Raw genomic sequence first — 23851 nt, forward strand, 5'->3', positions numbered from 1 at the left:
ATTCCAGCATCCAATTTCAAGCGATAATATTATGTTACACGTTGCTACACCCAGCATTATCACAGTGCCAAAGTGAAAGTAATTCGTTGCATAGGGAGTCAATGTAACAATGGGCCAACCGCCTTCGCGATGTGAACGCGATGTCCTTTGCACGATGTAAATAAACGGAACCTTGACCGAGCCAGCCACCCTCCATTCACCGTAATACGTATCTATTTCTGGGATACTGGGCGCGAAAAATCACTAGTAGAAAATTGCACTCAATTGATGCTTCTTGATGAATTGCTTAGCTCGATGAACCCTTTTTATCGTGAAGGAAAATTGGCGTGATAAGAAAAGTGTCTCGGTAAGTAATGCTTATAGGTCGTTAGATATTATTGTTTGAGTTTTGTCAATATTCTATTTTGAATATTTAAACCATTTCTTTTAAATGAAATTTAAAATAATTTAATGATGACTTAATAATTGGTTTTGTATTAATATCAAACGAATATTTAAATTATTTTTCTTGAAATTAAATTTAAGATAATTTAATAATAAATGATAATTTTTGTGATTTAATTTCGAATCTTTGAAATATTTAACTTTTAATCTAAATTTAAGATAATTTAATAATACAATTATATAATACTATACAATACTATAATACAATTATAATTTTATAATACAATAATTAGTTTTATTTATTTATATGCAAACATATAAATCGCGTAGTTAAAACAAATATTTAAATATGATTATTAAATTATTAAAATTAAATTATTATTTTATTAAAATTAAATTTTTTCCCAATATATGTTTTTATTTCATGACTTCAATTATCACTATTTTATAATTTTTTTTATCATTATTTTACACGAAATATTTCATATTTCTTTGATCAAGAGCGAAATTTACATATAATGAATCAAAAAAATAAAAAAATATTCTTTGAAGTTATTTCAAAATTATAAGCAAATATTTAATATTTCTTAAAATATATCACTAATAATATATAATTAAAATGGTATCATACGCCAAATATATTGTTGTATCAAGTGTTCTGATTCGTTAAATTCGCCAATTTTTTCAATTCAAAAATCTCAATCTACTTATAAATCAATTTACAATGATTCCCAATATCTAAAACAATTCTATAATTTTCCCAACAGTAGAAAATTATCGATTCACGTCATGATTGCCAGTATATTCATACTATGTATTATAATATTTATAATATTATAATACGTACTATAATATTTATGTTGCTTTCTCACGATAAGAAAGAAAAATTTCGAATTAAACTTCATGTATATAGATAGATGTTAATACATAAAATTGGAAAATGTATATATATATATATATAAAATAAATAAAAAAGTTGATATAAAAAAATAATAGTTGAAAAATATTTTTTATTTATTAAATATAGAATAATTAAAATAAATAAAAATTTGCATTAGATAAAATAAGATGAAAATACAAAATGAAACAAAGATAGAGATTCTATTTTCATCTCGCTTCACAAACTTAAATTGCTTATTAAATCATCTTTCTTTATCAATTTTTGCGTTTGTTTTTTTTTATTTGTGTTCTAAAATTAACCTTCGAAAGGTGTTTTACGAATACATTAATATCTTGTACAACATCATCGAGTTGATTACGAGCCGTGCTTCAAATAATTATATAGTCGAAGCAAGAATGATTATTTAAAAAACTAATAGCAACGAGAACAATACTGGAGGAGTCTTGTGCGTAATTTTTTCAAAATTGATTGACAACAATTGTTCAACAAGCTCATTCACTTTTCATTCTTATTGAACAAAAAAACAAAGTGAAATAATAGCAAAACATTATTAACTCGTTTCAACTGTGCGGTCATTCCAAGTTCAAATTCATGTTTAACTCGTCCGTATATGTATATATGGATGTCCATATACTTACTTATAAAGTGTCAATATTTTCGTGAAATATCTTCGATCAATTTTAAAAACCAAAACAAGTACAAAAGTTGATATATAAAAATGTTGATTGAGACTTATTTATTAAGTTATTAATTATTAAGTTAAACAAAGTAAGAGATAAAATAAAATATTTCTTTTATTTTTATTATTATCTTTTCATTATGTCTCCATCTTGTTTTATTCAACATAAACTTATTTTTTATAATAATGTTATAAATGAAGTTTTTAATTATTTGTCGCTTCTTTTGGAAGAAACTGAAGTTATTGTTTCAAGCATAAAATTAGAGTTTATCAATATACAATGAAATATTTTTATATATTATGTTATTAATCTTGAAGAATTAGACAAATATAGAATCAATTTTTTTATAAAAATTAACAAAAAAATTAAGGAGAAATAATTAGTTTTTGAATCAGGATACAAAATATAAATAAATTTAACTATATTAAAAAACTTACAAACTTTTAACAACGAATATTGGAACGAAATATTGTTTTCGATGCGATTTCAGTATTTTGTTATAGATCTTGAAAAATCTTAAAATTAAAACATTATAAATAAGATTTTCATATTTTATTACCATTTATAATTTAATAAATAAAGCTTAACCGACATTTTTATAGCCCAACTTTTAGATTTATTATCAAAATCAATCCTCCAAATAGATTCTAGAAATATATTGCACCCTGATCTCTTCCTTCGACCCACTCGACTCGTCCACTCCAAGTACTGTTAAGCAGAACCACACCGAGGAAGTTCTAGTCATGTTCATCGTGTGCCAAGAGAATCGTACACAGTGTCAGGAGGAGCCTTGTTCCCACGCCCGACGCCGTGATCTTTGCCGAGCTACTTAGTCCTCGGCTAGAACGAGCCTCTCCTTGTCTCTCATTCTCCTCGTCCTCACTCGAGATCTATGGCCGTTCCGCTGCCTGACTCATCGAAAGGTGAGCGTGCTTCTCTGTTCGATTTGCGACAGAGATGGGCAAAATTTTAACGGTTGAAGTTAAAAGAAGAATAAAGTCACTACAGTAAGTTATTTCAATAATTTATTATTTAAACGATGGAATAATCGCGATAAAGCCAAATGACCGAGATTATACGAAGAATCAATATATAATATGATATAATAGCTATGAATAAAAATGTTCAAGCATTTTAGATAAAGCTATCACTTAAAGTAACTTTATTTGAAATTTTAACTAGTTATTTTTTCTTAATTACAGAGTTTGCAATAAATCACTCACTCTTGTTATCCTACGAAACGCAGGATATACATTTCTATCCTTGCAAGACTATGTGGATTACATAAAGTGGCAACGCGAGCGAGCCTCAAGGCGCGTAATAATAACATGTATTTGAATCAATGAACGGGAACGGGAATAGGAGTGGGGATAAGTTTTGAAGAGCAGGAAGTTTGGTTAAAGATCGAGGATGTTTGTGGTTGAACGTGTTGCGAGTTTTGGAGAACGAGGTTGAAAGGGTGAGTGTCTGGGTAATGTTTGATGCATTTTTATGAAGGCAGATGATAATATAATTTCGAAAAAAGTGGAAATTTAATTCAATTGGAAGAGTTATTATTAGATCTTGTATTTCATCTTGATTGAGTACAATGCACAGGAAAACAGAGAAAAAGGATATTTTATCATCAAATAATTAAAAAAAATTTGAAATTTAATTTAATTAATAGAGGTATAAATAATTATTAAATTTTGTGGCTGATCGTATTGTAAGAAAATTGGAAAAGAATATTTTAAAGGAAAAGTTGAAAAGATGAAATTTTTTCGATAATTTTTGAGCATTGTTAATGGATGATGTTAATTAAAAAAAATTGATGTTTAATTTAATTAGTAGAATATTAATTGATCGTTATTAGAATTTATATTAGTGTTTGTAAAGAGATTAAATAAAGATATTACAGAAAAAAGAATTGAAAGGATCGAGGATTTGAAAAATCAAATATTTAAAAAAAATTTTAAATTTAATTTAGTTAAGACAATAACTAATAATATAAATGATCATTATTAAAATTTGAGATTGAGCGTTTTAAAATAAATCAGGAAATATTAAAGAAAAAAGTTCTCTGTAAGAGATGTTTTTGTCAAACAAAAATCACAAAACAAAATCTTGGAATATAAAAAATTATTAAATACAAATATAATAAATAAAATAATTTAAAATAAAATCTAATTGAGAGAATTAAATTTTTATAAAATATTCAAATATAATATATTAGATTGTACATTCACATCTCTTCTATTAAATTAAAGATTAAAAATAATAAACTTTCCATAAAAATATTTTCAAATTTCAATTATAGAATTATAATTATAAAAAGAAATAAATCTTAGAATTTTTCTTTAAAAAATGATAGGCCAAGTGTAATTTCGTTCTATCACAAGATAAGAAAGAAACTTAAAAAAAATGGAGACTTGTACGCATGTATAAGACACGATATTCCACTGCAAACGCAACTTCGTTGAGAAAAACAGAAGCGAATACGAGTGAAAGAAAAGTTTACAGGTTTGTATAATACATGTGATTAAAGTAATCAAAGAAAGAAGGGAGAGGTTGCATCGCGTGCACGTGATTCATGTGATCATAAACAATTGGTATATTAAGTCCAGCATTCACACGCGAATGTAAATATGTCGGAATGATTAGAAATATGCAAGGATCTTCGAACTCGATAGAATTGTAAGAATGTCGAAAAAATCAATATACTTTGATCAATGTAATCTTACAAGAATGATAAGACTACTCTTCTGATTGACTGGTTTTTTTTTTTTTTGATTTGCACGTTCAAGATGAATTTTATCTATCTAATTCAAACAACAAACATAATATTGGAAGAGAATGTTTTGTATTTTCATTTTGATATCAAGAATAATTGCAATTATTTTTTCTTTTCTAAATTCGATTTCTTAATTTTAATATCGTTTTGGTAAAATTGAAACAATTAATTATTTTCTTTTAATGTAAATTGTTGAATTTCTTAATGTTAGTATCGAAAATAATTATTGTAATATTTTTCTTTTTTTTTAATTAATTTTAAATATATAGATTTTGATCATATTGATATTAAGATCAATCATAATTTTTTTTTAATCAATCTTAATATCTAAATTTTAATTTAAGAAATTTTCATATCAATAATAATTGTAATAGTTTTTTTTTAAATTAATGCAAATATTAAATTTTTTAATTATTTATATGAATTTTTTAATTATTTATAAAGGATGACTAAGATGTGAGATCATTTCTAAAACTGGAGAAAATTGGATGAAAATATGTTTTAATGATATTGATACTATTATTTAGATTTTGTGTAGCTATTTGTGTAAGGAATGTTACAAAGAATGTACTGAAAATTACCAGCAATGAAACAACGAAATTAATTTTTAATTGCTTTGCTAATTCGTTGCACGAGTACGAACTAATTTAAATGCAAATTGAAATAATAATTAGCTGAAATTTAATGAAAGCATTTTCAAGAAATGGAATAAAAATATTCAATGAAAATAATTTTAATTCATTGATAATTACTTTGAAAATGTATTATATATTTTCTTCTATAAAATATTCTCTAATTTAAATTTTATAAATTTTACAAAATTAAATTTCTTTTAGATTTTTTCTTGATCCAGTTTTAAAATGAAATTAAATTATTATATTTTATCTTTCAAGTTTCATAATTTCTTCCATATTATTAATCTTATTTCTAATTATAAGATTAGAAATAATTATTTATAATTTTATTTCAATCAATAAACAATTTTTTTGAAGAAAAAATTTCTTATATTAATAAAGAATTTATTTTTGTGAAAAACTATTATTTCAAATATTTATTTACAATTTATTTACAATTTTTGATCACTATAAAAGAAAATTTTCCAAATTCCAAAATTTCTATTTTAATCTATTATATAATTATTCCATTATTTTTCCACATAATATCTTGAATTTTTTATTATAAGAGCTCCAAAATTTTTATTTCTTAATGGACTCATTATTTTTCCATTATTATTATATTCAAAAAATTATTAATTTGATAAATTGATTTATATAATACACTCCCTTCAAATTTTTCATTTCTATGAACATAAACTTAAACTTTTTGATAAGTTATAATTCTTCTAAAAAAGAAAAGAAAGAAATTTTTCTAAAGAAACTATTCAAATTTCAAAACTTCTATTTTAATCTCTTATGTAACTCATTGCTCTTTCTATTCCTTCCCTAATCGCCAAATGTTGCGGCACAAATGTGTTCAGGAACCACCCCAGAGACTCGAACCCCAAGGAATCCCTTTGAAAAAATGCCCCAGAACGACAAGTGTATATTCCCATCGCGTCGCTTTTAACGTGGCCACCACCATTGCTCAAGGAACAATCGGATTAACGAAGTTAAACGTTGGGATGGCCACCCCCTCGATCTTGCATCTGTCGTATTTCGCACATTGAGGATCGTGGAGACGTTGCGGGAGTGTAAGTTTCGTTTGAACGAAAATAGCCAGCTTTTCGCTCTGACAACAAGATTAACTGCCATAGACAGTGTACAAATGAACTCGAAAGGGATCAGTTTTCTAAGGGTACTTAGTGATCGATGAATGATAATGCGATTTTCTATAGGATCAAGGATCGTGATTAGAAATTATTATATATAAATTTATTAAAGGATTATTGGTTTGAAGCATTTAAAGTTAGTGAATTTAGATTGGAATTAGACTTTTTGAAGGGTTGTTTGATAATTTGATAAAGATAATGATGGAAGTTTAATGATTAATTGGTTATAAATAAATTGAATTTTTAATCAGAAGTATTTTGGAAGTGTTATTTTTCTAATATATTTATGATATTTGTTTATTATTTATTTGTATATTATTTTAAAATTTGATTCTTTATTAATTATTTCTTAGATATTTAAAGTTTTGAAAAACTGATTTTAGACATCATACAAATTTTATAATTATCGATATTTTTTGACTTAGGAATTTTAATAATTAATCTAATTTGAAATTGTATAATTTAATTAATAAAAATTAAATAATTTTAATTAATAAAAATAAAAATGCTCAATGTGATAACTTTGATAAATTTAATTTGGAATTATAAAATAATTGAAATAGAAATCCTAATAAAGAATTTTGATAACTCTAATTTTCAATTAATAGAAATAAAAATCCTAAATTGAATTATTGATAACTAATATTGATAATTTTCATTTTGTATTATAAATTAAACTGTAATAGAATTATAAATTATAAAAATCTTAAATTTGATAAGTTTGACTAATTGAACTAATTTTAGATTGCAAAACATTGAAAACATTATAGCTTTATTATCTATGATAGATTACTATACTAGATTAATTTCAAAAATAACTTATCAGTTTTTATGATTTAAAAGAAATCAATTTTTACACGAATCTCACTCAATGCCTGGAAAAAATGAAATTTATTTTCTTGAGTTAACATCACAATCATTCTATCAATGAGTCATATTATTGAATCATTCCTATCAATAAATTATTTCATTAAATAAAATATTATACGATATATACGTAAAATAATAAATAATAAATATATATATTTTATTTTCTTTTGGAAATTATTTAAGTAATTAATTATGTAAGAATATAATTTTTTATAAATTAACACTTAATAAATTATAGATTCTAACTTTGAATATATGTTTATGCAATATTAATACGAAAAATGAATATTTCATTATGTATGCATTTTCAACGAATTAATTAAGTTGCGAATGAGTCAATTATCATCCACATTTGATTAAGTCTAATATGAACGCATTTTGCATTTTCCGATAGTCTCGCTAGAGTTTGATACTCTTTGATATTTCTGATTATTAATTATTAATTATGACATTAATTATTAATTATTAAATTCTGAACTAAAAATCGTTAAGACTAGACTAATTAAGTTATTATTGGATTTGATTCGTTGCTATAAATTAAAATAAATAATTTTTAATTTCTTGACTTCAAGACTTGATAATAATTAATCTAATGAATTAAAAACACTAAAAAATTTCTTTAGAAAATTGTAGAAAAAATGAATAAATTCATAAAATTATGATAAAAATTTCTAAAAAATATTCAAAAAAATAAAAAATTTAAATTACAGCATATAAATATTAAAAACTTAAATATTTTAAAAATATTGAAAATAATAACTTTTGAAGAATCAAAAATGAATTGTAAATAAATTTTAAAATAGACCTAAAATGTCTATGTATGTAAAAAAGAAAGAATGAAAATAATTCACAAAAAAGGATATATTTAAAATAGAACTAGATATTAAAAACGAAATAATGAATGAAAAAAACCTCCGTTAGAATTATATACATATAACGCAATCATTAACTAGGTTCCAACAACGTAACCAAACAATTCATAACGTGTTGCGAACGATGACTCATGTGTGCGCGCACGCGAAAGTTAATGAAATTCCACTTCCTCGCGCGACAAAGAAACGCGTGTCTCATCGCCTGTTGTTGCGACGAGTCGTGCCTTGTGCGCTAATTTCAGCAACTATCCGGTCAACGAGCGGATTCTCTGCTTCGTGACTCGTTCGACAAACGATATTTTTCAATCGTCTTTCAGAAACACAAAAAGAATCCTAGCCACCCAACTATGGCCAACCGAAAACTTCATGAGGGGAAATAAGAAGCAAGAAGGTCATGATTCATGTATAATGTCTTTTACGAACCGGCTGAGAAGAGAGCGACTCAATCTTGCATTATTCCTGATGAAAGAATAGAAAATTGAATCGAATATGGACGTTGACTGAAGCTTTGAATGTGACTGTAAGTTTAAATGACGGTTGTATATTGTATACATGTATATTATATGTATATATATATACATATATATATAAAAACAATATTTATAACATAAAATAATAATTTGTTGTTTACTATTGTAATTTACACAATGTAAATCGTAAATCAAATTACTTGAAATTAGTGATTAACTATCTCATAATAATCATTGTATAAATCTCTAATCATTTCTTAGTGATAACAAATTATATAATTAATTATATAATATATTTGCTTAAAAGTTAATAAAATATATAATAATGTACAATTGAAACATTGTTAATTTGTAATATACAAATAATTAAATAATGATATAATGTTATTGAATTATCAATTTTCGTCGATTAAAGGGAATTGCAAAATTATATAATTATGTAATTCTTAATTTGATTTATTGATTTAATTCATTTCTGTTATTATATTATTTATTAGTTTTTTATTCATCAAGTATCTAATCAACTTGTATATCATTTGTATGTATATGCATTATTATTTCTATTAAATAGAAGAAATAAATTCAATATATAAAATATATAAATATATAAATTCAATATAATTCATTATAATTTATAAAACACAATTATAAAAGTTAGCTTTTAGAATGATTAAGAAAAATAATGAAAAAAATTAACATAAATATTAATTTATTATTCAATATATTAAAATAAAATAAAATTTAATGATATCTAATAACAATTTTATATATTACAATATGATATTGTAACATAGTGAAAACCGTTAATATATTTATAAACATGTTCTGTGCGTGGTAACACGTGTGGGACATCATAAAAATATTCTAAATCTTAGCTGGAGGGACTGTTTATAACGAAGGGAAGGGTATGAGAAAAAAAGATGGATATATGGATATATCCTGTACTCACCAAAAACATTTCCTAAGAGCCTTAGCCGTGCCACCCTGGTAGCCCTATTGACAGTTAATGGTCTCCGCGGTCGTTGACAAGACAAAGCCAGAGCCATTGAGAATAGTTACGAACAACGCGTTATTGAAATTCAAGAGAGACCCGCGTATTTCGAAGAAGAACCGATTCACGAACGAATTACTCCTTTTAGAATTTCCTCAATTGCCTCCTTGGATAAAAGTTGAAAAAGAAGTTGGTCTCTTTAAATATTACGAGCTGCGGTACTTTCATTGATTCAATATATTTTATTATGTGATATTATTTTAATAATAAGCGCGAATTAACACTTTGTAATACGTTTAACCTAAAAAACCTTGGCGAAGTAATTTCTAAATAATTGAATATTTGAATATTCGTATAATTTTTTTATAATTTATAAAAGACGATATTGATATATTTTTTAATATTAAGAAAAGAAAATTCGCGTTATTTTATTTAATTATACACTGTAATTATTTTTTATAATGAATATTATTGCCTTGCATCTGACACTACACAAAAAATCGATCGACGATCTTTCGATATCGAGCGTTTCAATATCGCGCCGCAGCTCGAGATCTCGAAAATATGTTTCAAAGTGGAAGATGGCGCTGCGCCGAAGAAGGAAGGAAGGAAGGAAGAGAGCCACGCGACCGACCCATATTTGTCATTTGAGTTTTCTCGCGATAGAACAATGAGAAATAACAAAGGACGGGGAGGAGAAGGCCGGAGGAAAGGAGCGTAAAATCACGCAGAGACCGGGAAAAGGCAGGCAGCTTGAACCAAGCCACTACAACGACTGGCTTTCGTTGCAGAAGCAAACTTCCCATCTGCTCTGTTCGTTGCTGCCCCAACTCCCTGCTGTCATTATACGATTGTGTGTGTGCGAGCACGCCCTTGTCAGTGAGTATAAGTACGACTACTAATACATTTGCGCAATTTGTGTGTAGCGGCAGGCGGACGTTCTAACCTCTCGAAGCGGAAAGGTTGTGGTAAAATAAAACGCTATATATCTGATCTCACCTTGCGGATATCTCGTTGATAAGTAGTTATTTTATCTACCATTGATTGTTACTTCAGAGAAAACCGTTACACAACGATAAGCGCGAAACTTCGGCACGAGTTATAAGGGTCGAATTCGTGCAGTCGATAATTGGTATTATCGCGATACGAAAATTATCGATAAAAAAGAATATAGTGAAAACAATGATAACATGCATTAGATTACCAATATCAAGCTTATTCATTTTTCAAATTATAAAGAATATTAATCAAAAAAATTTATTTATTGATTATTTTATTATATTTTTCAATTATTTTATAAATTCTCATTCATTAGAATTTATTTATAATTCTTTTATTATAGTTTGTTTTTTATTTTTTATATAAATATAAATTTTAAATTATGTGAGTATTCTTTTTTTATAAGATCTAATTACTCTTAAAAAAAATGATAGGATATTTATTCAAATATAATACAAACATCGTTAAAAAAAGAATATTGAATCGAAAACTCGAATCTTTCTTGACCTAAATCTAGATTTTTTAAAAACGATTTCTATCAAAGGCAGTTGTATACACGTATTACATATATTACAGACGTCGTGTGCAAGCGTACAAGAAGGAGCGTGTATGTCGCAGCTGCAGCTGCTTGCAAGAGCGGAACACTGGGCTTTGGGGATGGCAACGGTTGTGCACCACCTGGCCTTAGGAAGTTAGCACCGGGCCTCAACATTGGCGTAGACTTTACTTAAAATGAATGACCGGAAAAAAGGGGAATAGAAGACAAGCATAATAGAGCGGCGACTTTCGAAATTCCGGCATCTTCTTGAATAGTCCGAGAATCTTGTAAAAATCGATCAATTACTGTAATAGATATAAGAAACTAAAATTTATTATTGCTATTAATTTTTAATGTTTTAGATGATTAAAAATTAATTGGAGAATATAACTTCTAAGATAAATGAGTTTGTTGATTTATAATATATAATAAATCAAATAATAAGTAAATCAAATAATTCAAATAGATTTGTTAATTAAATTGATTAGATTTTAATATCATTCAATTGGATAAATTTTTAATTAATAATTTAATTAATAATGTATGAAAAAGCGACAAAAAAAGTATTATATGTATATTTAATTTCGTTAATAATTTTTATTAATTTATAATTTATTAATTAATTATATTAAATCCATTTATTTTTATTATATATTATAATTATAAATATTTTTGTTATTTTATAATAAAATTAATTAGTTTGATATTTTACATTCTTATATAATATTATGATTAAAAATAATCTAATAGAATTCAAATTCATTTTAATTTTTCTATTTTAGTTGGAATATTTACATTTGTAATATTAATTTTAAATCATCTAAATATTAATTATTATAAATAAATATCAGCTCACGTCTTACATTTTATTGGTATTATATAGTGAATATAGAAGAACTATTAATTATAATAATAAAATATCTGGCTATTAATTATAAAAAAAATATCTAAATTAAATATTTAATTTCAATTATTCGATTGAATATGTAATAAAAAAATAAGACTATATAATTTTTAATTAAATAGATAATTATACTTTTATTATTTTATTATTCTAAAATACCATAATTTATATTTTTTTATAAGTTGATATTTTATAAGTTGATATTTTATGCACTAATGTAAACGAAAAGTTTCATTAATAGATGGCTTCATTACATTACACTCAATCTACCGCAAATGACGCAACGCAAATTTCCTTGCTTTACGAGTCGATAACTTTCACGGAGCATTACTATACTTGATCGCATTAATAGTCTGGAGGATAATAAGTCTTAACTGAATTAAGGATAGCGGGAATTATAGTAAACACGGCTGCTTAATAGAAACATTCTATGTTCACATATTCTCGCACTACCCTCGAAAAAAATATTGTAATGAATTTTAAAATTCGTGTGTATCTTTTATGACATAAAATTATGAAATAGTGAAATAATAGAAGAACAAAATAATTCTTATAATTTAAAATTGAAATTTCAAAAAAAAAAAAAAATCTAAAGATGTTGAAAATATATTTTGGAATATTTTTGTGAGAATGTAATATATAATTGTTAAAAAAATTAATTAAAAATTCTTTCTGAATTAGATATATTAATTAATAGTTATTTTACAATTTTTATTTATTAAAGATTTACATTAAAAAAATATATATATTCCTTTAACATAATTATTTTATGATTATTTTAATAAAAATTTTTTGTATAATTTTTATCTTAATCATCTTTCAAAAAAGCTATTTAAAAAATTAGTTATTTATTTCTATCTAATATTTAATAAGATTTAAAATATTATAAGAATTTATATTTTAAGATTGTCATTGAAAAATTTTACTTAAAATTAAAAATTAAATATTATTTAAAATATAAATTTTTTTTATTAAAAATGGAGTCATAATTAGTACTCTATATGTGACTCTATATTATAAAGTAAGTGGTTAAATGTAATTCCCTAATCATTCCTTTGATAACTAGCTAAATGATCAATTTTATTAATCCCTTCATTGATTCAAACTTTTGATTTTTTAATTAACAGAGAAATTACAAATTCTTATTTTTAAAAAATTAGAAAAAAATCAGTACACATAAACCATTTATATCACACTTCAAATCTGCCCTATTAAATAGAATATTTTTAAATGTTTTTAAAATAAATAATATTTTTAATAATATTTTAAATAATATTTTAATAATATTTTAAATAATATTTAAAAGTAAAATAAAATTTAAAAAATTTAAATAGTAATTTATTAAACTTATAAAAAAATAATAAAAAATTAAAAATTTTAAAAATATCTCAAAACAAATAATATCTTTTATTTAAGCCAATTATCTAAGCCTCTTGCAATCCAAAAGAACAGCACAATAGCAAAAAATTTTTTAGAATTTTTCTTTATCTTTGTTTTATCTTTCGTATCTATATTTTCATATTATAAACTCCAACTTTATCACACAGAACTTCAAAAATATTCCTAAACAAATATTCATAACAAATATTTAAACAATACTTTTTACCCAATACAAAATAATATTATTCGCATAGCAATCCCTTTAGAAATAACAACAAAATACTAAATTTTTCTTTGTAGCAAGATGTTTTCTAGAATCATTAGAACACCGACTTAATTCCCCCAAAGGGAACAGGGAGAGGAGAGATCCAGGCGAATTAACGCGTTAAACCGTCGTGAGGCGACGCGTGATTTCTATAGAATTTGCACAACGACGAGCAAGCAGGAGGGGTTTGAAGGGAGGTCGGGGTTGCACAATCCACCCCCGCCGACCATTCTGCCATGGGGTTTGCGCGTTGATATCGCAATAGAAGCTGTATCGATCCCAGACCCAACACGAGACCGGCTGTTGTCAGGGGGTTGATAACGATATGCAAGCTCTATAGACACAGCGCCGCTAAAAGCTCCGCGGAGCTTTCAGCCTCTGTCGCGGGGGCCGCCGCTTGCACACACGGCTTCAGTCATTTTTCGTCAAGCGATTCACTACGATTTACCGCCGGGGTTAAACCGCTGCTCGAGGGATGGAAAGGGTGAGATTGAGGAAAGGATGAAATATATTTGAGTTTTCATTTGCAGGAGAAAGATGGATATTTCATATTTTTTTTTTTTGGATTTGTTTGAAATTATATAAAAATATATTATATTTAATTATTATTTATATAAAATATTGCATATTTGATATATTTTACGAATTTAAAAATTTATGAAATTATTTTTAGGAATTTTAGAAATTTTTCTTTGATATTATTTTTTATGTAATTTAATTATATATATATAGTCTATAATTAAATACATAATATAATAGCTATTTCTTTAATTTTATTATGTAACTTATTATTTATAAATTTGCTTTATTTTTTTTAATTATTTTTGTTGAATTTTTTATAAATAATTATTTAGAATCTATTAAATGTTATGAAATTTTGATTAAAATTAAACGTTATTTCATAGAAATGTATAATTTTTGTAATAGATTTTTAATATTTTAATGTTAAATTTTTTTTTTTAAATGAAAAAAATTTAGATGTATTTTTCATATATATATATTTTTAATATTATGTTATTTATTTTGTATTTTATTACTAAATTGTTTTTGTTTGCAGAAATTTTTCATGGATTGCTTTTTTCAATATCTGATTTCAAATATTGTTTTATGCATTTGTTATTGAATTGTAGAATTTCATTCTTTAGATAAAAAAAGAGATGTTTTTTTATAAATATAAATATTTATACAAGATATTTTTAAAACATTGTTTTGAAATAATTTTTATTTTGAACGAAGAAAAAAGTTTTTTTTATTTATTAAATATTATATGACTTATATGTTTTTATGTTATCATTCATTTATTAGTGGATTATTCTATCTCTTACTCTAAAATTTTTGTTGGATAAAAAAGAAAACTTTTTATAGCATTATAATAATACTTTTCATAGCGTTAAAATTTTCAATATATTGAAAATATTGCATTATTTATAAAACGATCTGATCGAAGCAAAAAATTAAAATCAACAGCAGTTTTTTTTATTCTAAGCAAACAAAATCGTATTTATAAATTTAATTGAAAAATATTTTATAAACTCATTGTAAGTATGGAAGATTAATAATTTATGAACGATGAAAGAATAAATAAGATTTAATTTTTCATTACTAATAAAAAAAGATTTTCTAATAATTATGATAAGATAAGATAAGATAAAAGATAAGTTTTTTTAATAACAATTATATTATTATATAAAAAGATTAAATGATCATAAATAATTAATAGAAATATATAAAATATTTCTTGCAGATATATTATTATTATTTTATGTTTTAATATATTAAAAAAATACTTGAAAAAACTTTTAATTTCATTTAAACAGAAATAAAATCTTGTGACAAAGATGCATTTGATAGCTCATGATTAAACAAAGGTAAATATCCTCTATCCATAAAAGCCTTTTATAAAAAATGAATGAATGAAATTAATATTTATTCTTTAAATCAGAAAATCGAATCATTCTTTATAAAAAGTAAAAATTAAGGAAGAAAGCTAAGTTTCTTTCAATCGTTATCGATGATCGATGACGATAAATTTATATCATTTTAATAAAAGAACCATTCTTTTAGTCCAGTGTTTCTCAACCTATGAATCACAATTTCAAAAAAAATTATAAAGTGATCTTCGAGGGATTTACTGTAATTTTCATTTAGAATTATTTATAGAAAATATTATAATTAATAATTATTAAAAATTTTCAACATTTATTTTTTATTATTTATTATTATTTATTATTTTATTTTTGGATATATTTATATATAAATAAAATTGTAAAATTGTAAAATTAACTATTTTATGATTTAATGCAGCAAATACTGAAAAAATAATTAAAATTCATCATGATTGTACATTAATATTAAACATAATGTATTTATAATGAATTTTATGTATACGTATATCTACTTTTAAAAAATTTATTACTTAACATTATATTTACTTCATCCTATTAAAAATGCACTTTTATCAGAACATAATAATAAGTAATTATATGAAAAAAAAAAATTGGAATTTATTTATTTCATTTATAAAATTGGAATTATGACCCAAAAAATTGAAAAATAACGATCAAGTATTCTCGAAAAAAAAACAAATATTATAAAAATATTATTTATTGTTATCTTGTATATTTATACAATTTTTTAATATAATATTCTTAATGGAGAATTGTATACACTTAATTCATCCTTGATAATATATTTATTAAATTATCTATTTATGAAAGTAAAGAAAGGTTGCAATTTATTCTAAAAATAGATTTTTGTGTATCAAAAAATATTAGAAAATACTAATCGATTATTGAATATTTTCGAAAAAGATGAACGAATCGAAAAGATATTTGTTTTCTTTTCCTCGATATTCGAATCATTTCATGGTTTCCAATGAATCTCGATCAAGGAGGAAATTACTTTGGAAAAATGTGAAACGCGGAAGAACGTTCCTGGTGTCGGTGGATCGATAAGCTGGGACTTCGATAGCTTTTAGAGTGTTCTGTCGATTTATCTCGAGCACTTTCCCATTAACGTTTGTCGGCAGATTGACGAACGACAGAGGAAAATCGGGCAGAAATTGAAACCAAGTACTTCACATACCGTTGAATGATGAAAATACGATTTTTTTTTTCTTAACAGAGATGAAATTCATTTTTTTATATAAATACAAATATTATTACATTATATACAAATTATTCAATTTTTCGTCATATTCGAATCGATAAAATATGAAAATATTGATTTTGTTGAAAATAAATAATATATTTCACGTTTATTATTAATTAGTTATTATTTATTAATTAGTTTTGAAAGATATTTGTAGTATGATTATTCATATATTATCAATTTTATAAAATAAAATTAAAATTAAAATATCTGTAAATTTTAAATAAATTAGAAATCAGATAATAAACAATTTTAAAAATTATTAATTAATTCCTTATTTTATTATCATTTCATATTTATAATACACAACAATCATTATATAACGCAAATTTATAAAAAATATGTAAATACATATAACAATTTATTATAATATATATATATATATATATATATATATATATATACATATATACATATAACTTATTGATACTTATTAATAATTATTAAATAATGTTTATAATTTATTTATTCACTATCAAATAAATTGTGCAAAGAAGAATCTCTAGAAAATCATTATATTTAAATTCTGACAGATTTAACACAAAAACATAATAAAAATTCATTCATAGAAATTCCAATTCAAAATTGTTCAAATAATATTTCTTATAAATAAAGTAACAAAAAATTATCACACACACACACACACACACACACACACACACACACACACACACACACACACACACACACACACACACACTCATTATAAATAATAGAAATTTTATTGAAAATCAAATACGATGAAACGTTTTCAATTTCCATACCTGTGAACAGATGGTCGGTTTTGCATGAGGTTAGAGAAAGGCAAAGGCATCTTGTTGTCATCAGGATTTGCATGTGAATTCCCACGAACACGATGTACGGATATTTTTTGTTCGTCCAGCTTCTGGCGCAGAAAGGAAGGAAGGAAGGAAGGAAAGAAGGAAGCAGGAAAAGAAGGGATCGTGCGAGGGGAAGCCATTCGAGAGACCAGCAACTTCCCTTCAGGATATCGTGGCAGATGGGTCGTGAAGCTTATCCTCTTAAGATCCTAATGAATCCGCGTATATAATTTCTCCACGTTGCCCGAAAACACTCGAAAAAACGATTAAAACGTTGTCTACGTTCGTGTTACAAGAGGAAAGTTGTGAAAAATTCTCGAGTATCTGGGATTAACCCCTTTCAAGTGGAATTGATTATTGAATGATACATAATTACAATTACTGATAGAATAAAAATTTAATTCGAATAATAACGATTTATAATATTTATAACAGTAAATATATATATTATAATAATAAAACAAAATAAAAATTAGAAAATGAAATATAATAATATATCAATATTGTGTATATTATTAGAGGTAGAATTATTAGGTGGAAGAGGTACTATTAATATTAGTAAATTAATCCAATAAATGCAATTTCTGAAATACTGAATTTTATTAAATTTTTTAATTGGATTAAGTTGGATAATGAAATATATAAAATATATAAAACAAATAAATTATTTAAAAATTATATGATAATTATATAAAATAAAATTATATAAACTATAGAAAATTTATAACATTATATAAATTATACTATTACATTATATAAATTATACAAGCAAATTATACAAAATTAAAAACCATATAAAAAATTGTAATATAAATAATTCTTTTATATAACAGAAGTTAATTTTAGAAAAATATCGCGTTATAAAAATGTTTTGTAACGAAATTTGATATGATGTATAAAAACTATATTAATTATATATCAAAAATAATTTTTTTAAATGAAATATAAATTTTATCTATCATGTCAAGAAAAATAAATCATAATTTTATTTAATTCTGTAAATACGAATATTAAAATTAAATATTAAATATTTATTTAATATTACAAAACAAAAACATGTATATATTATTGAAAAATATTTATATTATAAAAAAATTATTATAAATTAAAAATCGTCTTATAATAAAATTATATATATATGTTATTTAGGAGTAAATTGCACATATACAAATACTATTAAAATATTAAGCTAAATATTAAAAATTTATAATTGCAAATATATAATATTTAATATTAAATATATAATATTTAATATTATCTTTAATATTTTTTTCAATTTTCGTCATGATGAATATAATATTTCATTATATTAACATAATAAATGTATTGAAATAAATAAGTTATGTTATTCCAGATAAAGTTATTTGTAAAGTATAAATATTAATAAAAAATTCGTATTTACCAACCAAAAAATAAACTTTCCATTTGTAAACTCTGTAATTTCATTTTCACACTGATCTCGTTACTCATTTATCATCAATTCATAAATTCTGATATATTAATATGTTCACAAATGATCAAGTATCAAGACAGAAAAAAATCGCGAAATTACAACACGAACGGATAGAGTAAAGATTAATAAACCTAATTTTCAAAAAATTAATTGATTAACAACAATAATTTAATAATAGTGTGATGAGATATAGTTGCTATTCGATTTAAATAAACTAAGAATATTTATGTATTTATGTAAAATTTAATTATACAAAAATGCACATATATAAAAAAAATATAAAATATTTAAAGTATATGCATTGTCTATTTATTTCAAATAGACAAAATTCTATTCAATTCATTAATGCTCATATAAAATCTAGAATTATCATGACAATATTTTTTATAAAATTTCATTAAAAAATCTTAAAAGACACACTTGAAAATAATTACATTACATACAATATCTTAAATAGAATATATTCTTTTCTAATTAAAAATGTTAATAGTTAATAATGTTGTTATTGAAAGACGATATATATTTTAAAAAGTCTTGGATACTTAGAACCATTCATTAGTTTCTAAAATTGCATTAATTAAAACAAATGAATGTAAAATATATTTATCAGTAAAAAATTTCAAACAATATTAATATTCAGTTAAAATTCATACACGCACATCAATTAGAGACTTTTGAGTATTATATTATGTCAAAATAATGAGTCAAAACTCACCATTTGAAAATTTCATCGATATGTTCAAATAACAATAATAATCAAATGTATTTCTTCGAACATAGCAAATGTTAATAAATCTTTAAACTCCATTTTCATCATCATATATGTACCATCATATAAACATTCATAGTCAACTTATCACAATACCGTGTCTCCAACATCAGTTCGTTCCACATTGAGAAGGAAAGTCTGATTGAGGATAATTAGAGGACAAAAAGGATCCAGAGGAAACGGATTAAGACGCAGATCTCGACATCTTTTACTCATCCAACGTCTATTGCTCTCGTTGCTGTGTTCACCGGGAACTTTCTCGGTTTACGCGAGGGTCAATGGTTCACCGTGGTTCTCAGCCTCTGTGAAGCCAGTTTCGAGGAATATTAATGTTTAAAATAACGGCTCGTTGCCGTTATATTTCGTAATTGTACGATCGTGCTTTAGATTGTTGACTCGTCTTGTGGGATCTTATTAATTAACCGCGTTTTATTTTTGAACTTAACGGTTTTGATTTGATTAATCGTTGAGTCATAGAAAAATACGGTTTCAGGTTAAGTTTGAGATAATATTTTTTATGAAGAATGATTCATTTGATATTGTCATTTTTTTTTTTTTTTACTAATTATTATGTTGCTGCAGATTTTTAGTTAGTTAATTAGTTATGTATTGTTGAATTATATAAAAAAGTATTATAATTTGAGATTAGGTTTGAGTTAATTGAGATGGATTTTAACATATAGAATGATTCATTTGATATTGTCATTTTTTTTTTTTTTTACTAATTATTATGTTGCTGCAGATTTTTAGTTAGTTAATTAGTTATGTATTGTTGAATTATATAAAAAAGTATTATAATTTGAGATTAGGTTTGAGTTTATTGAGATGGATTTTAACATATAGAATGATTCATTTGATTTATGTCATTATTATTATTTATAATGAAAAATATTTTATATTCAATTAAATGATTTTAAGCTTGACATGTAAATATATAATAAATATAAATATATAACAAATTATAATTAGAATAAATTAATAATAGATTAGATCAGAATATATCCTTAATTTATAATATAACTTATGTTCTTAATATATGAAACATTTTTCGCTAATAATAATAATTATAATATTATTAATAATAGCGATGTATCAAAAAGCTAATATCAGATAAATCAATTATGAATCAATTACATTATGTATGATAAATAAAATGATTTTTATTGACAAGAAATATTATATGAACGTAGAATATAAATTAAATTAAAACGAAATAAATTATATTTGAAATTATATACTAGAGAATGTTACTTTCATTAAAAGCAAATCATTCATCAATTTGACATTTCATTTATATATTTTCAAACTTAAAATATTTATATGTATTTTATTATATGTATTTATTTTCATTTTTCAAGTAATAGATAGGAAAATTCATTTATAAAAAATTCTTATATTTCTGAATGCTAAAATGTTTATATGAATTTTTTCAAATAATAGACACGAAATTATCAGACAAATGTTTCAGGTTGTTAATTTCAGAAATAAAAAGGTTAAATAATTTGGCCTAAACAGATGTAGATCAAGCATGATCTAAAGATACCAGTTAGAAATTAAAAATTCAAAGAACAAACTGTATTTAATTTATATATATTTTATGTTCTAACTTTGTATACAGTATTATTCAAATAATTGAAGAAATATTGAGGAAATATCGAATTTTTGGAAACTTTTGAAACTTTGATTTATACATTGGAAACACAAACAATGAAAATAATATAAATTTAATATTGTAAACAGCGTAGAGAGTTCTTTGAAACGAAATATATCGATTTATACAAAGTTTGATATAAAAATTGAAGCTTAATTGAAAATAGTGGAAATCAAATCAAATTTATTTAACCAACAATATTTCAATTTACAATATCTGTCGGTTTTTCAATTTCATAATTTAAACAGATTTTTTAGAAAGCTAAAAGAATAAATAATTAAATATTAATTGAAAATAGTTGAAACAAGATTAAAAAATTGTTTAATATATTCTGAGATATTTTTAATTTATTTTTTTATAATAATTAAATAAATTTTTATATAAAAATAATTAAAAATAATTGGAATAAAATAAAAAATTGTTTGATACATTTTATGATATTTCAAGTAATTTTTAATTTTTATAACAAAAAAATGGATTTTTGTTCAAATAAAATTAATTGAAAAATTAATTGAAAGAATATTAAATATTTAATATTTTATTATATCTTCTATAATATTTTAATGGTTTTTAAGTTTTAGAATAAAAAAATTTAAAAAAAAAACAATAGTAACATAATAGTTAATTATTATAAATTGTTTACAAATTTTTTAATATTCTTTGCAATATATTATCAATTTTCAAGCTTTTCAATCGAAGATCAATAGAGTACAATATTAGATTCACATAACAGATTCATTTTAATGTCAAATCCATTTACTTTAAAACTGATTACTAATAAATCCCATAACTAATTATATCAATTTATTACTAGTTCTCAAAAACTATATTTCATAGCTAAATTTTAAGATTGAAACGCAAATTTTAAAAAAATCATAATAAATAAAAAATTGTAAATCTATATTTTAATAATTTGAATATTTTTCAAAGTTGATATTAATATATTTGAATTTTTAGTAAATTTAAAAAAGATTATTTTACATTTTCTTCACAAATTTAAAAAAAATATGAATCTTATTTAAATTTTCATTTCTTAAATTCAAAATTCATATGATATTGTCTATATATATATATATATATATATATATATGTCTATAGTGTCTATCCAAGTTATTAACGTTATATTTTTTCAAAAAAATATGCTTCAAAAATAAAAAAAAAAAAAAAGAATAGATAATAAAAAAAAGCAATTTTCTATTTTAATAGAATTTAAAAGAAAACGAATCACTGTTTATGAATCACCATATCAGAATTAAACGTGATTTCTGAAAATAAATTTTCCAGAATCGAGTATTTATTTTTATACAGAGTAAAATTATTTAAGAACAATAGAGTTTTTTTTATATTTTATTTTCTGAAAATAAAGAATATTGAATTTATCAAACAAATTTACTTGCTATTTCTATATATAGCAAATATATCAGATAAAATAACTAAGAGATCATCGAAACTTCAAAATATCACAGTGTACGTGTGATTTTGATAGAAATCGACGTGACAGAAATCTTATCGACATTTTATTAGCACTTGTTTCTTTTGAGTTTTTGTTTATAAAAAATAATAATTTATAAAAATTATAAATTAACTTCAGTTTTCGTATATTATTTCGAAAAATTAATTAATAAATATTGAATATTGAGAACAAAATTAAATTGTTTACAATTTAAAAAGTAAAAATTTGATCAATCGATATTTTTATTTTGATGTTAATTTCGAAATTTATCTTTTAAAAAATGTTCTTAACATTCATTTTAGTATAGTATTTTGTTTCTAATATCTATTATATGTTTTCAAAATTTTAATATTCTAAATAATAGGATGATTCTCAAAAAAAAAAAAAAAAAAAAAATTAAAAAAAAACAATTAAATATATATATATATATATATATATATATATATAATTGTTTTCTATCTAATGCATATCACCAAAAATATTTGTTTTTCATATTATAATTTAACTTTAAAATTATTATAAAATAAATAAAAGTCACAAAAATTAAAGATTTCAAATTTTTTGTTTTACAATTACTATCACTTATCAAAAATTGATATTTTTAATAAAATTAATATTGTATTAAAATAAAAGTATAATTGCATATATCTGTTTAATTTCACTTCAATTATTTATGTATAATTTAAATATTATGAATTGGTAATTCTACATAATTCCTATAAAAAGGAAAATAAATAAATAATAGAAGTTTATCTCAAATAA

At 23.0% G+C, this 23851-nt stretch overlaps 2 protein-coding genes across 3 annotated transcripts in view; one reads left to right on the plus strand and one right to left on the minus strand.

Moving 5' to 3' along the window:
* The window catches only part of LOC122715604 (protein neuralized), a 180547-nt gene that overhangs the window by 29198 nt on the left and 127498 nt on the right, over positions 1–23851 (minus strand). Inside the window, exon 1 of one of the 2 annotated variants that reach the window (XM_043937905.1) lies at positions 9665–9793. The exons of the other annotated variant lie outside the window; for it this stretch is intronic. Coding sequence (XP_043793840.1) covers positions 9665–9761 — 97 coding nt within the window. The 5' untranslated portion in view covers positions 9762–9793. Of the gene's footprint in view, positions 1–9664; positions 9794–23851 lie in introns of those variants that run through there. 2 annotated transcript variants of the gene reach the window in all.
* Positions 10168–11508, plus strand: LOC122715605. Its single transcript, XM_043937907.1, is given in 2 exon segments — positions 10168–10585; positions 11282–11508. Coding segments are annotated over 2 exon segments (573 nt in total). The 3' UTR covers positions 11437–11508.

The sequence above is a fragment of the Apis laboriosa genome, unplaced genomic scaffold (assembly GCF_014066325.1).
Source record: "Apis laboriosa isolate Shangri-la unplaced genomic scaffold, ASM1406632v1 scaffold39_cov144, whole genome shotgun sequence".
Taxonomy (NCBI): Eukaryota; Metazoa; Arthropoda; class Insecta; order Hymenoptera; family Apidae; genus Apis; species Apis laboriosa.